The sequence below is a fragment of the Platichthys flesus genome, chromosome 2 (assembly GCF_949316205.1).
Source record: "Platichthys flesus chromosome 2, fPlaFle2.1, whole genome shotgun sequence".
In the NCBI taxonomy this organism is placed as follows: domain Eukaryota; kingdom Metazoa; phylum Chordata; class Actinopteri; order Pleuronectiformes; family Pleuronectidae; genus Platichthys; species Platichthys flesus.
This window is the reverse complement of record NC_084946.1, coordinates 8,760,668-8,775,757: the sequence shown is the minus strand read 5'-3', so window position 1 is coordinate 8,775,757 and position 15,090 is coordinate 8,760,668. Positions and strand designations below refer to the sequence as shown.

The 15,090-nt window shown below is 44.4% G+C and overlaps 1 protein-coding gene across 1 annotated transcript; it reads right to left on the bottom strand.

Moving 5' to 3' along the window:
- Positions 1-9,234: 9,234 nt before the first annotated feature.
- Positions 9,235-14,967, bottom strand: rpn1 (ribophorin I). Its single transcript, XM_062396775.1, has 10 exons — positions 14,612-14,967; positions 13,859-13,923; positions 12,573-12,879; positions 12,272-12,481; positions 11,994-12,186; positions 11,769-11,868; positions 11,545-11,683; positions 10,773-10,892; positions 10,412-10,657; positions 9,235-10,319 (listed from the first exon to the last, which is right to left on the bottom strand). The coding sequence occupies exons 1-10, from the start codon at positions 14,849-14,851 to the stop codon at positions 10,137-10,139; spliced, it is 1,803 nt and encodes a 600-aa protein (XP_062252759.1). The 5' UTR covers positions 14,852-14,967; the 3' UTR covers positions 9,235-10,136.
- Positions 14,968-15,090: the final 123 nt, after the last annotated feature.

Below are 15,090 nucleotides of genomic sequence, written 5' to 3'. Positions count from 1 at the left end.
AGTGATACTTCAGTCGATAACCATCATAATAATAATGATGTTGAATAGTAAATATAAAATATTATAATAAACCTTACTTTAAATTATAAATAATATGTTTAATAGTCTCTTTCTGCCTATATGTCTGACGTTTGTTTATTTCTGATATTAAGGAAAGTGTGTGACCTTCGGCCCTAGTTGACTTATACTGAGACCCCCGCCCCCCCCCCCCCCCTCATTTCTTTAAAGAAGAATACTGAAGCTCTTTCTCTCCCCCTCTCCTTCTCTCTCTCTCTTTCTCTCTCTCTCTCTCTCTCTCTTTATACCCCCACGATACGCAACAACTTTGTAAAACATGCAAAGCCCCTGAAATCTCCTGCACGCGACTTGCGGGCTCGTGCATGCGCAGCGCAGGAGCCGGGCAGGTGCAAGGGGCGCGAGAGACCTCTGCAACTCGGGGCTCGTGCTCCCCAGAGTGCAAACAAAAAAACAAGAGAAAGAAAAGAAAAGGATAAAAAACAGAAAAGAAAAGAAACGTGAAGTCTGACTGAATTAATAGTATTTGTTTCAGTGTTTAAAATCACCAGAGTGAAAAAATATCAATGTCTGGCGCATAACGCTCATCTGCGGAAATAAAGCACAAGTACAAGTAGAGATTTTTCAAAGATCAAAATCTCTCTTTTTGTTTGTGCACTCTGTGTTGTTATTTTCTGCACGCATGTGTAAGAAGTGTAGGCTGTTCTTCAGGAGCAGCATTAATAGTTTGACTTTTGATACTTATCTATTTATACAAGTTTGTGGACGATAGTACCTATATATTTAAATCGTCGTCTCAATAGCCAAACGTAATAATCTACATGTGACTTCACATTTATGTATTTTAACATGAGTCATTCAATGGAATATCATTAGGAATATGACGATGTGTTTTGTTATCTGTCTTTAAAGCTGAAGCAGATGATCAAATAGATAACAACCAAATAAAACAACAACCGGTTTATTATTATTATTATTATTGTTATTATTATTAGTACGTAGAAGCCTATCCCCTTCAATAAATCAAATTCACAGTGGTAGGCTACAGCTTAATATTATATTTCTGTCTGCTTGCACTTGTTTTGTTGCCCAATTTTCTGTATTTTCTGCTCGAGACTGTGGTTGTGTACGCGCGCGCTCGTGCACGTTTTTCGTCAGCCACGATATTATATGCACACCGCATTAGATGCCAGGGCCCTTCTCCTTCTGATTATTACCAGGGGTAATATTTCATCGGCACCACGCAATCTTTGTTCTGTGTGAAGATAATAAATGGCCTAATCGTTATCAGCAAACTGCTGGGGGTGTCAGCACCGACCGAGGCTGGGAGCGGGGTCCAAAGTGCCTCTGAATAAATTGGTGTTCCTTATCTCTCGCTCCCAGATTATCGCCGCCTTTTCAAACTTGCACAACAAATACATTCAATGCATCTAATGCATCATTTGTGTGGTGGGGGAGATCCCGCAGGTTGATAGAGACAGATAGGCGCAGGGAATGAGAAATATTTACACGTTTTATATACGCTGCTGCTGCGGTGTTGGCCCAATACAGGCTGTGTTTGGCACAGGGGCCCCGTGTACTGGCCACATGCACCAGTGTGTGTGCGCGCACTTAACATATCAATACATGCTATATTAAACACACATCACTGTCATAAGATGCCTATCTGTCTGATTAGCTCCACCCGCCCCACCTACTTTAACATTTAGAGCACCTTTTACAAATACATATTTTATTGTGGAAGATGATTATAGCACCAAAGAAAAAGAGAGTGAGTTTTTTTATGATTTTAATATATTTATAGTATAGGCCCATCTCTATCATAACAGGATAAAATACAAATAATGTGATGATAATAATATGAATATATTTTATTTGTAGACACACTAGGACACCTTATAATATCATAAATACCGCAAATAAATAGTAAAATAAATAAAAAATCAGATCAGGAGATTTACCTATCAATACAAAAGATGTGGCACAAGAATAGTTAAAAATCAAAAGATTAAAATAGGGTTAAGAGCCCAAACAGTATGTACAGTATATGTGGACACGAGGAGGGAATAAAAGTAAAGCTAAAGGTTTGAATCTGATAAGCTCAATTTCCTACTGTAACTGTACATGGCATAATGATGCCCTGCTAATAAACACATCGAAACATGATAGTGTTCAGTTTGTAACATGCCCCGTGAGTTTCCTGTGATTTTGGTCAGAGCAGGCCCTGCAGTTATGGCACAGGCCTCACGTTATATATAGGCCCGTGTTATCATGGGCACAGCACTTTAACAGTCTATAATTTAGTACATAGAAGACCCACTAAATTTTATAATTGATGTCAGGCCAGTGCAGTTTAATTTAACGACCACGCATCCCCCTCCTCTCCTCCTCCTCCATTCACGTTTCTCATCACTGACCTTTTCCCGTGTCTTCAGAATTGCATTTACAGCCCATATATTCAACCCGGTGCAAAAAGGTAATGATGCTGCACAGAATTTGTTTTTTGGAACGTGCACAGTCGAGCATGAGTAGTTATGATGGGCACTTGTGTCAAAGAAGAAAACACGTTACAGCACACACGCGCAAACGCACACTCTTCCCCTTTTAATACCGCGGCCTCTCCACCGGCCCCGGTGCTCTGATGGTCTCCAAGACAACCGAGATAACGGTGCAGCAGTTTTCCATATCGGTCCCGGAGTCTATTATAGCTCGGGATTAGCTCTTTTTCCGAAAAGGTCACACACAAAGTCACCAAACCTGCCTTTTCCCTGTCTGCACGCACCCTGCCGCTCTCTGTCCGAGGAGCCACATTCATAAACATGCATGTACGTTTTATTCAATGCCATTAGACTAATAGCACCGCGTCTTTTCTTTTTCTTTACACTGGTAATAAAGATGAGAGCCGTCTGCGGGTGTAGAGCAGTCAACACAGAGGGATAGATCCCCACTGCAGGCACAGCCAGTCAAGGGAATATGCTGTCATGTAGCGACCCCTGGTGGCCGTGTGCGTATGTGCACGCTTCAACACCGCCTGTCCAAAGTTCCAGAACACCTCCTTTTTCACTGAAGTTTCAGCAGGAGTGGTCCAGCGAAAAACATTGAAATTGCCCAGTATTTTTGTTAATAAAGTGTAGGTCTCCAAAACCTGGGAAATCATGTACATATTTTGGAAAACCTGTACTTGTCTGGGATTCAAACGTGTCAACTCATAGCTTTCCTGCAGCAGTGGGAGAGAATGAAGCCTCGGAAGTTAAAGCAATTCATCCATGAGACTTGTGTTGATGACATACAAACCCTCTGTGTGAAGACTGTGATGTGTATTAAAACTATGTTGCATTATTAGGACAGCACTGCACTGCAGGATGTAGTGCTTGTGTATTGCTGTAAGAAGAGTGAGGAAGTCAGATGCTCATCCAGTCAGCAACACTGAGAACAGAATCAGACCAAGGCTTCACATTAGGGGAAGGATGCAGAACTCACTCCAGCCTCATAATCAACAGAGCTAGTTTAGATTAACTGAACAGAGGGCGAAAGCAACACAAACTATGTGATTTGCTTTGCTTTCAATAATATGTTCATTGTTTATTGCAATATATGGACATATTGTAAAAATACTAAATGAAATTGTGTTTATAATTCAAACTCAGGGTCAAGACAAATATTTCTCTCACACTAGTTTTATCAAGCTTGCTTTGTTGTGGTTTGACCACAAGAATATGTTGCAAGCAGGAACATCGCCAATGTTGGGATAAACTGTCCATCTATTTTAGATTTTTATTCTAAAGAGAATGACTCGTCTTTTTGGGTTAGGGTCAGTTTAACTTATTATTTTTAAGATCCTGGTTTTCTAATCTTCATTTTGTATTTGCTATGTGTTTTAATGTCAGAAACTCTGACACTTACACTATAAAGGTGTTCTAAATCTTTTGACTGGTTGTGGCAGGAGGGTTTCTGAGGTATTGAGCGACTCAGAAACTGTAGTAATCAAGCAGCGCGCAGACAGAGACTAAGTGCACAGCTGGAATGTTCCAGCTGGGATTCCCGGTGGCTGGACAGGAAGTTAGAGGAGCTCTGGCAGGAAGTTTGTTCTCAGGGAGGGCCAGCATCGAGCGGAGAGAGAGAGCGGGGGATGTTTCCTGTTGGCTCTCTACACGTTCAGACGCCTCGCTTACTCTAACTGCCCCCATTTCTCAGGTCAGTTCACACCCAACGTGAGAAGTACATAATGAAGCATCCACCTAGGTTCACTGTATTAAATGATAGGAATGCTATGAGAGGACAGTGGTGAGCCAAGACCGTAAATTATGTACACAGGGATAGGATTGTGTCACAGGATGCAGATGTCACCACATAGAGTGAAACTTCCTGCCCATCAAAGCAGTCAGTGCCACTTTAATGGACTCACCATCTGCTGCCCGCAACAGAAAGTGAGTCTGGCCTCATGGAAATAGGGCGAGAACATTCAGGAGAGGGCGGGAGAGGAGAGCAAGTGGAGAGGGAGATTGGAGGTAGAGATGTGATGGAGCGATATGTGGATTGCAAGAGGAAAAATCTCTTTGTCTCTCCTGAGCTCAGTGGACAATCAAAGTTTCCTATCAGCTCTGGAGTAGGGGAAATTGGCTGCCCTGGGAAGGAGAGGGCCACTCGCACAACCAATGGGAAGTGCCCCTGTCACTCTAATCAGGTCCGATAGAGAAAGTAGGAAGTGTGTGTGTGTGTGTGTGTGTTTGTGTGTGTGTGTGTGTGTGTGTGTGCTCAGAGGTGTGTGCTTTTTCACACTTGGTTTCCCTCGCCCTCATATGATCCAAGATGATACAAACTCAAAAGGAGCGTCAGACCTTCATCTGCTGCTGATCCCCTGCACTGAGGGACATGTATGAGCCACGTGGGCACGTTGTTTGGCAAAATGTGCCCTGAGACCCATGACCATCAGTGCTTTGATGGAGTGCCATGTGGCAGAGATCAGTGGGTCTTAGTGGGAGCTGTGGACAGTTGAACACAAGAGCTGCAAGGGAAGAGGATTACTGTCTCATCAATACAAATCCATACAGAGAGGGAGGTTGACATCAATATGCACAGATACACGCAGAGCACAGAGGCCTTGAGCAAAAGTGTGCGTGTGCGCGATGTAAACATCCGCACACGACGGTGGACTTTGATGCTCGCCCTCTTTTGTGCCGTCCATCTTTCCCGCACTCCCTCCTTCCCCACCTCCTCCATGCCAGACAAGAATGTGTCTCTCGGCACCCAGGGCCCAATCCCCTGTTTGAAGTCCCATCTCCAACTCTGCTCTCCCAACTCAGTCCTTCCCTTCTCGCGTCTTGTCCGTCTGTCTGACTGTCTGATCTGTCAACCCTGCTGCTCTCCACCTCCTGCAGCTGCGGCGAGGGCCACAGACGCCTTCATTGTCCTCCTCTTCCTCATCCTCACGCGTCTGCACCCGGCCTGATCACACCTGCCACCTGCACAGGACGCAGGGTCCCGGGGCCTGAGCCGCAAGGCTTTCATCCACCCCTCACCTCGCCCCTTCAGAGCTTCTCATCCCGGCACCCTGTCACTGAGGAATGGCCGCTGCACAGGGCTGGGGGAGAATGGGACACAGAGCTGCTGTTGTAGGGCTATATGTTTTAAGCAGAGCCAGAGGGAATCAGCGCAGGTGAGGTGTGTGTGTGTGTGTGTGTGTGTGTTTGTGTGTGTATGAGGGCAAGTATTGAGTTTAGATTCGCTTCATATTTCTTCTGTTCTATGACAACCATTTATGGACAGCAGGATTGACTGAATTGAATGAATGCTGTGAGGAGCGTGTGTGTGTGGGTGTGTGGGTACGTATAATAACATGCTGACAGTGAGGGTGGTGGCTCTGTCTCAGTGATTTATGAGAGTGTGCTGTGAAGGGTCTTCTGAGCAGGATATTGTTCTGTGACTGGTGACTTCTGCCTCTCTCTTTGTGTGTGTGTGTGTATTTTAGAGTGAGAAAGATTAAGAGGGGGAGCGCTGCAGGTGAGCCCTCAATGTAATCAATCACCGCCACGTCACAAGGCCTGGGGCTTGTGGATTACCCCTTCAACTGATACCTAGTCTGACTCCACATTTTTTTGCATATTCATTATTTTTCTGGCAGATAAAGAGAGAACACCCTCTGCATCATTACTATACTTCAGGAAAGGAAGATAATAATCAGCCATATGCCTGAGCAGGGGTAGGGGGTGGGCATGAAAACTCAACCACATGGCATAACCAGTCCCACACCCTCCATATACCCCACCATTTACCGCACACACACACACACGCACACAGACACACAGACAAACACACACTTTGTCACATCAGGATACAGTGCTGCACATGAATTCCGGTTTAAACAGTATTCTGCTCGGCTCACACCAACAGATAAACCGCAGCTCTTCTGCGACCAGTAATCACATCCTGGGCCACAGGACACGGCTGGAACTGAAAAGACTGAAAGGTCTCATCATGACCACTTTATAACTGTGGCTGATGGGCTACATCAAGCAGACGCCAGGTTCCACCCCTGTCAGCCAGAAATCTGAAGCTGCATTCGGCACAGGATTGGCGAAACTTGACAGTTAAAGACTAAATGTGGATTTCTGCTGAGGCTGCAGATGGTAGAGTCAGAGTTTAGTGTCAACAGCACGCATCTACTAACCCAACCAGGCTTATTCCAAAAGTCCAGGCTGATAGTAGTTGTGTAAATGTGTGGGGAATGTTTTCTTGATTAATTTTGGACATAAAGACACAAAATATATATCATCTCAAGCTGGGTTCAGGAACACGAGCAGACTACCAACAGGAGATTGGCAGCATGAATGTGCAGCGGACAAATCTGCAGAAATGATTCCGTCATGGAAAAGGATCTCGACGTAAAGTTCTCAGCATGTGACAGCAAAGCGCAAAGGAGGGAACGACCCAGTATTAGTATGGTGTCTTTAAGAAAGTGCTCATTGAGTGTAACAGCTTATTAGAGGGGCCTATTTCAGGGTGATTATGACCCTTAAAGGTCAAATTTTAAAGACTTACGCTGTTAATAGTGAACTGTTCTCATATAAAAGTGAAGCATGAGACACAATTATTAAAAATGTTGTCCTTATAGAGGATGATCAAATAATTCATAATTTTAATCAAATAATTTATCCACTGTGTAGAAATACCCAGGTGAATATTCTGCCCCACAAAGCCAAAACAAAGAAACACTCATTTTTCTATAACTAAGTCAAGACCCTCTTTGCTTTGGCCTCCGTCTCCTGCCTCTCTCCATCCGCTCTCCAGATGTCTGTAGACTTTCTAACCCACTCAGTTCCTCCTGCTCACCTGTCTCCTCTTTCCCATCCGCTGAGCTTCCCGGCCCTCAAACACTTCCCTCTATAAATCAGCCATTTCCACCAGCTCCTTGTCAGATCGTCTGCTTATGACTCTGTGTTTCACTGTGTGCCTGCTTGTAGTAGCCTGTTATCTCTACCTGCCTGCTTGTCCATCCGTCTGTCTGCGAGCCGGCCCCTGTTAATTAGATCTATCAGGGTTCCTTCACTGCACTCGCCTGCACCAGCCGGGACACAAGAAAGCTTTAGAAAAATACTTGCATGCTCTTTTTGGAGCATTCTCGACATGTTTCTGTCGATTTTTCTGTCTGGCTTTGTTAGCAAATTTCTGCAGTTAACATTTTAGAGTCATTTTATTCTAATATCTCCACTGTTACTTACCTCAAGAAGTAAACTATCTTTATATTCTGTCTCTGTCCATTATAGGCTGCAGCTCATATCTTGAGGGTGGTCGGGGAAGCTGGGGCCAATCCCAGCTGATACTGGGGCGAGAGGCGGGGTACACCCTAACAGTCGCCAGCACATCACTGGGCCAACGGACAATTTTAAACAACCATTCTTTCTCACATTCACAACTATGGGCAGTTTAGAGTCTCTAATAAACCTAGGCTGCATGTCTCTGGACTGTGAGAGGAAGTCAGAGTACCTGGAGAAAACCCTTAAACACAGGGAGAACATTTAAACTCCACACAGGGAGAACACGGCCTGCCATCAGGTTCAAACCCTTTTTGCTTTGAGTTGACAGTGCAACCCACTGTACCACTGGGCCACTCCTATCTTTATATTTATTAGATGAAGTAGAGTTGATATTATATGAAATTGGTGAAAAAAATGTACAGGGTTGTGGAATACTTCAATGATTGTGTAGATAATGTGAATGCTTGGAAAGTGGTTCAGAGCTCAACCATGTCGACATTTTATTCTTATGTTTTTTGTTCCCAAAATCCTGTGGAAATTATTCAAAGGATGGAAGGAGTATCCAGAGAGCTGAGGCTTACTGATGAATTCAGATAAAGTATTTCCAAATTTGCCAATCTATTCTCCAAAACCATTCAGATCTGCTCAGGTTAATCAAGTCCTCCCTCCCCGTGGGAATCTTTACTTCTTATTACTCTAACAATGATACATGCAGAGTGAAGAGCAGATGTGAGCTCAACACAGTCAGTGGTGTTGAGGTGGACGTGTGCGAGCAGCAGCAGTCGGCCTGCACTGGTACCCAGTGAGAATCAGGCTCTCCACAGTCTCACTGCTCCAAGTCTCCTGAAGTATAAACAAAAATGCCATTGTGTGGCCTTTCACCAGCCTCGAGCATCAGTGCTAACAGACATTGTCTTTGCCTTCCCCCTGGTGTGTATTTTCAGAATGATTATTGTATGGCACATACAATATGTTAACATTGTCATTGTGAGGCAATGGGGGGCCTGTTATTATGGAGCAGGAAATGACCTGCCAGGACCCGTGGTGACCTCAGAGGGAAAGTGGCGACCTCAGACTGACCTCGAGTTTGTCCTGGACTCAGACTGTAATCGAGGCAGGTCGACTGCTCTACTGACTATGGAGGGAGACGGTGATAGGTGGGGTCTCTCTGAAACAAGGAAGGCAACAATGTGCTGGAAATTCCCTCTGAGGTGCCAGTTTTAAAATGGGCACTGGTCACAGTGAACGTGTGGCCTGATTTTATATTTGGTGGTTAGTATGACAGTTACATTTGTATCCGTTTTTCAATAGCATGGAAAATGAGTACAAATGCAGGGTAAAACTTGAGGAAAATAGTCCATCAAAATCTCGTGGTGTTTCTTGACTCAAGTGCGCCCTCCTTTGTTGAACCAATGTCACTGCTCCTCCAAATGAACTAATATAACAGCAAATAAAACCAACCAACTCCATCATCCATTTTTATACACCAGCTGTGTCATCACAATAACAATTATAACTTTTTCTCCACATTTTTATTTCAAATTTGAACGCATTCCATTTCATTGCCCATTTCACAAACATCTGTGTCCCATTTCTCATGTCTTTCCTCACATACAACCTAATCTCATGTTCACTAATCTCATGGGAACCAAATTACCACTTACAAAACAAAAATCATACAAGATGTAGAAAAAATGACGGCAGAAGATCAAAAACAAGCATTTGGGAAGTCGCTTAAATCAGAGCTTTAACATTTGTTTTCCCCAAATATAAACGTCAGTGTGGGGCAAGTAGAAAAAGGTTGTAAGTGCAAGAGAGCAAAGATTGGACAAGACGATCCCCTTCATTCTAAAGAGCCAGAGAGGATTCAGTCTTAGCATACAGTAAATCTGAGTAAAGACATGAGACTGAACACACTTGGGCCCCTCAGCTATTCATTAAAAAAAAAAAAAATCCCGTAACCGTACATTCTTTAATGGGAAAAAAAATAAAAATAATACAGAGTCCAGATTTGAAAATGAAAACTAATGAAGGGTCATGTCTGAGCAAACGGTGACAAACGTAGCAGACACAAACAGAACCAAGGAAGTTGTGATGTAGCTGCTGTGGAGCAGAGCATGCAGTGACCTCCGGTTTATCACAAGGCACAAATACACACGTGTTTGGATAAACCCATCACCACTGTACAATGAGATGCAAAAAAGTCCACGTCTGGGTTCAACGATAGTAAAAAAGGTTTAAGCATTTGTGTCACATTTATTTTAATTCTTAAACACACAAACAGTTGTATGGTGTAGCAGGGATGGTATGTGTTTGTTTGTGTGTGTCTGTATGTGTGCATTTGGGATTTGGTGTGGCAGGAGTAGTTTACAGAGCATCCAGCAGACTGTCGATGCGACTGACAAGCTCTTGTCTCTTGCTGGTCAGAGTCTTCTCGCTCTCGATGTACGCCTCCTTCTTGACCTTACCCGCAACCAGCCGCTCCGCCTCCTGGCAGGAGCGACACACCAGCTCCTTCACCTGGCCATCGAGCTTCTGCACCTCGCCAACCTGAGGACACGAAAGAGGCGAGTTAATCGGGCTGCACACACACATTTTATGTAACTCACAACATTTCAAATACACACGCCCACGTCACTCACCTTATCAGCCAAGTCGGAGCCCTCGGCTTTGAGGCGGGCCTGCAGCGAGCTGATTTCGTTGGTGAGAGCCCGGTGGTCGGCCTCCAGCGTCTTCCGGCCGCTATTAAGCGCCCCGGTGTCGCGGGACTGCTTGTAGCGGTTTACCACCTCGTCCATGTGTCTGTACAGACCCAGACGTTTGTTAACCAGAGTCAGCACCTGCTCTGTGATGGAGGCCACCTTCATGCGTACCTCAGCAGCAGGGTCCTGAACAAAGAACCACAGATTTCAATTAAAAAAAAAACATACTCCTAGCACATGTGAGTGAATCATATAAAAGGGTGGATGTAGACAGACAGACAGACAGAGACCACCTCCTCACCTTTGTGATGGCAAAGTCCAGGCGGACATAGATGATGACAGTGAAGAAGAGAATGTAAAAGGCCCCGACAACCAACAAAGGCTCCTGCAGCATCAGGATCTTATTGAAGTTATAATGAACCTGGCAACAAAAGGAAACAAGTTACTTATTAGTTTAGATATGAACATCTTCTCACAGTTCAGTGTTTCCCATTAATTATCCAGACTGTCCTGCAACACTTTCATAACGAACCAACATTTTTGAAACAGCTTTATAACTAATAACCAACCTAATTTCAAGGGCTGAAATAATTCACACAATAACTTAAATAAATCTTTAAAAAAAACAGAGGGTGGAACTGAACCTAAGATTTGGAGAACTGTTACAAGCCTACATATTTGTAAAAAAAACTACTGTTTAGAAATGAAGTCATATTCTCAACTATGAGGGAGTGGGCCAGTATCAATAATTATAATCAAGCTTTAGAGATTGCATACAGAGTTAAAGCATCCATATTCACACATACAGCCCATAGAATCTGTGATCCCACAGACAAAATTAGACTGGCAATTTAGCTGCTCTCACAGGCCTCCCTCCACAAAGCAGTACTGCTGTACTGATATATTTTTTAACTTTTCAGAATAAAACCCTGATCTTACAGACCTGCTCTGAATGCCTGGACATGTTAATAACAATTATTATTTTCTAGTCACATATTGGAAAATAAATGTTGGTAAAATCATGCTGCACTTTCACACAATTACTTAAAATAATAATGTTATGTTGGCCTTACCACAACATCCTGAATGTGCTGCTCCACCAGGTTGTTCTTGCTGGCCACCAGCACAGGTCGGCCAAAGGTATCAAGATATGTATAATGCAGCTGGTTTGGCATCCGATCAATTTTGTACGGTGTGTCCACATGGATGTTTCTGGTTGGATGAGACAGAATAAACTTTGATGCAAAAATCCACAACTCAACTTGACTTTTCAGTAGATTTTCTAACAAACACCGACCTAGCTCCCTCTGGAAGGATGATTTTCACCGTCATGGAGTCGATGACCTGGTCATCGTACACGTGATCAACTAGTCTCATCTTCAGTGCATATTGGTCACCTAGGAGACAAAATGATGCGACATGTTAGCAACAAACCCTTGGATTCAGTGGTTATGATGGAGGAGTTTCTGAAATTTAGGGATGGTGTGTTCCTCAGAAGTTAATGCTAGGCTAATCAACTCACCCAGGGTATAGAGGTACTCGTAGCTGGGCAGATTGTAGCCAATGATGTAGTGAGTCTTCCAGCCTCCGAACAAGGGGAAGCGAGGCCTGACCTCCACCTCCACTGAGTCTTCCAGAACCTGAAGGTGGGAGGTGGAGATGTTCCCGATCTCATCTCTGTAGTAGACATCCTGGGCTGAGGCAGGGAGGATAGTCTGAGGAGAAAAAACATTCTTTGTCATCATCATCACCTAAACAGTAAAAACAAGTCAGATGACAGTTTGCGTTTTAATGGGGCACCTTGAAGGATTTGACAGATGAGATGCCACTGTCGGACTGACGCTGGTAATCGTAACGTGAGAACGGGCCCTTCAGGGCGGCTCCTGTGTGCCTCAGATCGACGGTCTCCTCCACAGCAATGTTGCCCCAGTGAGACACCTCGATGATGCGAGTGATGCTGCTGATGGTGAGGAAGGGGGAGTTGTTTTCGAAATGGAGTTTCATCGCGTCCTGAACAGAAAATAGCAAACAGCACAGAATGTTTCAGTACTGTTCCTCAAGGCTTCATTTGTAACTCATAGAAATGTTGTAGGAGCCGCACCTCACTGAACGGGGCCACATCACGGAAGGGTCCGTACTCAATAAACTCATCCGTCTTGGTGGGGTTGCCGAGCTTGGTGTAGGTCTCCACAGTTTTGGTGGCCAGGCGGACACGCGTGGTCTGGCTAAGTGTGGGGTACGGTGAGTACAGGTAGTGGTTTCCCTGAAACACCACCAGCTGGCGCTCGGCTTGAGTGATTTGTGTGGGGAAGGGCTTCAGTACATGGCTAAATGTCATTTCCACCTTCACCATCAGCTGAGCACCAGCTGACAGAGTGGAGGGCAGCTGCACTCTGTAAAACTCCCCACTGCACAGGAACAGATGACAGAGAGAAGCATGGATTAGGTACAACTTTCTGATGGGGTTCATGTTTGTTTTCAGGAGGTCATTCATTAACAGAAAGGGAGGAACTCTAGCACTGAAACCCATAAACGACCTAAATATTTATTAATGAGCGTTTTCAATGACCTGACGAATTGATGAGTGAAATGTTTATCATTAACCAGTTGATCAGTAATTGTCATTAGAATTTACACTAATTAATACTGTCAGTTAATCTGTATTAAAAAAAATCGATGACGTTGGTACGATGTGAGCAGTTACTCACCCACTGTGGGTCTCCCAATAAACAGGCTGTGCACAATGTGGAGATCTTGCTATGTCTGAATCAGAACTAGTAGAAAAGCTTTCTGAGGTCTGATTAGGCCAGAGCGGCCCATCTGTGACTACCTGCTCATCACACGCTCAGCTAGAGTAGAAAGGAATGCAGACACTCGCCTCCCTAAGATGTACAAACTTGAAGGACTTGATGTTTCCAATGGATTGACTGGATCTATTCAGACTATGACATTTGGGTCTGTGTTTGTGAGAGAAGTGAGAGAGGCAGAGAAGAGCAGGGCCGCAAGTTTGTAATGAGCGAATCATAGTTTTCTCTGTTTATGCTGCTGTTACTTAGTACATGTAAAAATCAAACCCTTAGATGAATTTGCATTGGTATTTTTTTAAATGCATAAAACACCATTATAAAACATTTTAATCTTTTGGGTTAGTGGTTAATAATCAGTCAACCAAATATTGACCAGTGGGATAACAATGTCTTCCATATGATTATAAGGAATAAAGTTCTTTATCCTCGTCTGAAGGCAAAAGGAACCGGATATTGAAGAGTATTCCCTTGGAATTGAAATGCATTTTTAAAGTATGCCTTTCGCTTTGACACAGTTAAATAAAATTAAAAAAAGCTAAATAATCTGCTTTGATGACCATTTAAGAGTGTGATCTCTTACCGTTGGCCCTGGATTGATGTCTGCTGGAGCTCGAGCATGCCATCCTCTTCTTCATCACCCTTCACCTGTGAAGACATAGCTGTTTGATCATACTCTCCTTAACATGAAAACACTTGCAGACAAAATACATGAATTGTGATTCATTTACTGGATGATTCAATACATAACAATCCCTTTATGTAAAAGTAAGTAGCATATTATCCTGCATACAGAAAAGTTTAATTCATTGAGGAGGGGGGCAGAGCTGCGCAGTCACACACGGAAGTGATCTGTCCAGCGCATACGTGTCATTCAGCCACTGATGGAGCGTGCAGCACTGCGGAAGTCAACGTTTTCCAACCCACATTCTCCGCTAACATTAATGAATGAGGCTCATGGGTCCCGAGCTGCTCGCACACACTCACATTTCTGCTGATAGCAGCTGAGCTCATGTGAAGGTCTTGCACAGCGAGTGAACGTCTATAAACTGAAGCTAACGGTGGCTAAGTACGGCTGTCGGCTAACACAGCTCGGTCACAATGAATCGTATCACACAGCTACAGACTGATTTAATGCACAAAGCAATCGAGTTAATTCTCCACTCCACTATTACTGTTGTTACGCACAAAGAAACACGTGAGAGCTGCAAGACTTAGCGAGCAAGTGCATGTAGCATCATACCGACTAGCTAACTGGGTGAAGCAGCTAATCGGCTGCAGACCACAGATGTGCAGGCAGGCGCCGTTTCAACTCGTTCATTGACGTTTGTCTCACCGAGGCTCCGATGTAAGCCAGGTGCGGGGCCAGGTCCGCCTCCACCGCCAGAATGAAGCTCTGGACCCCGGTGTGTCCCTGGTTGGACAGCACGATCTCCGCGGTCATCTTCGCCAGATGGGAGCTCAGGTCCACGGTCTTCTTCACCTCCTCGTTCACCAAACCGTCCGCTGAAACCCCCGAGCCCACTGCGGCTACCAGGAGCAGTAAGGCGGCGAGCACAGGCGCCTTAAGAGCCATGGTGGAAATGAATTAAGAGCTGAATGCCGGGATAAGGGCGGATAATGCCGAGGGGGACTGTAGAGCAGCAAAGAAAGGCCGCCGCGCTGCTCTACATCAGAAACGATGACGCTTCACTCAGTCCGACGTGATGACGTCACAGCGGGGTCTTGACAACGTGCCGTGCGTCTGAAGAGATTGTGAAATCAGACAATGAATCACTGCAGTTGATATTTACGAGGATTATGTCAAAGAAAACC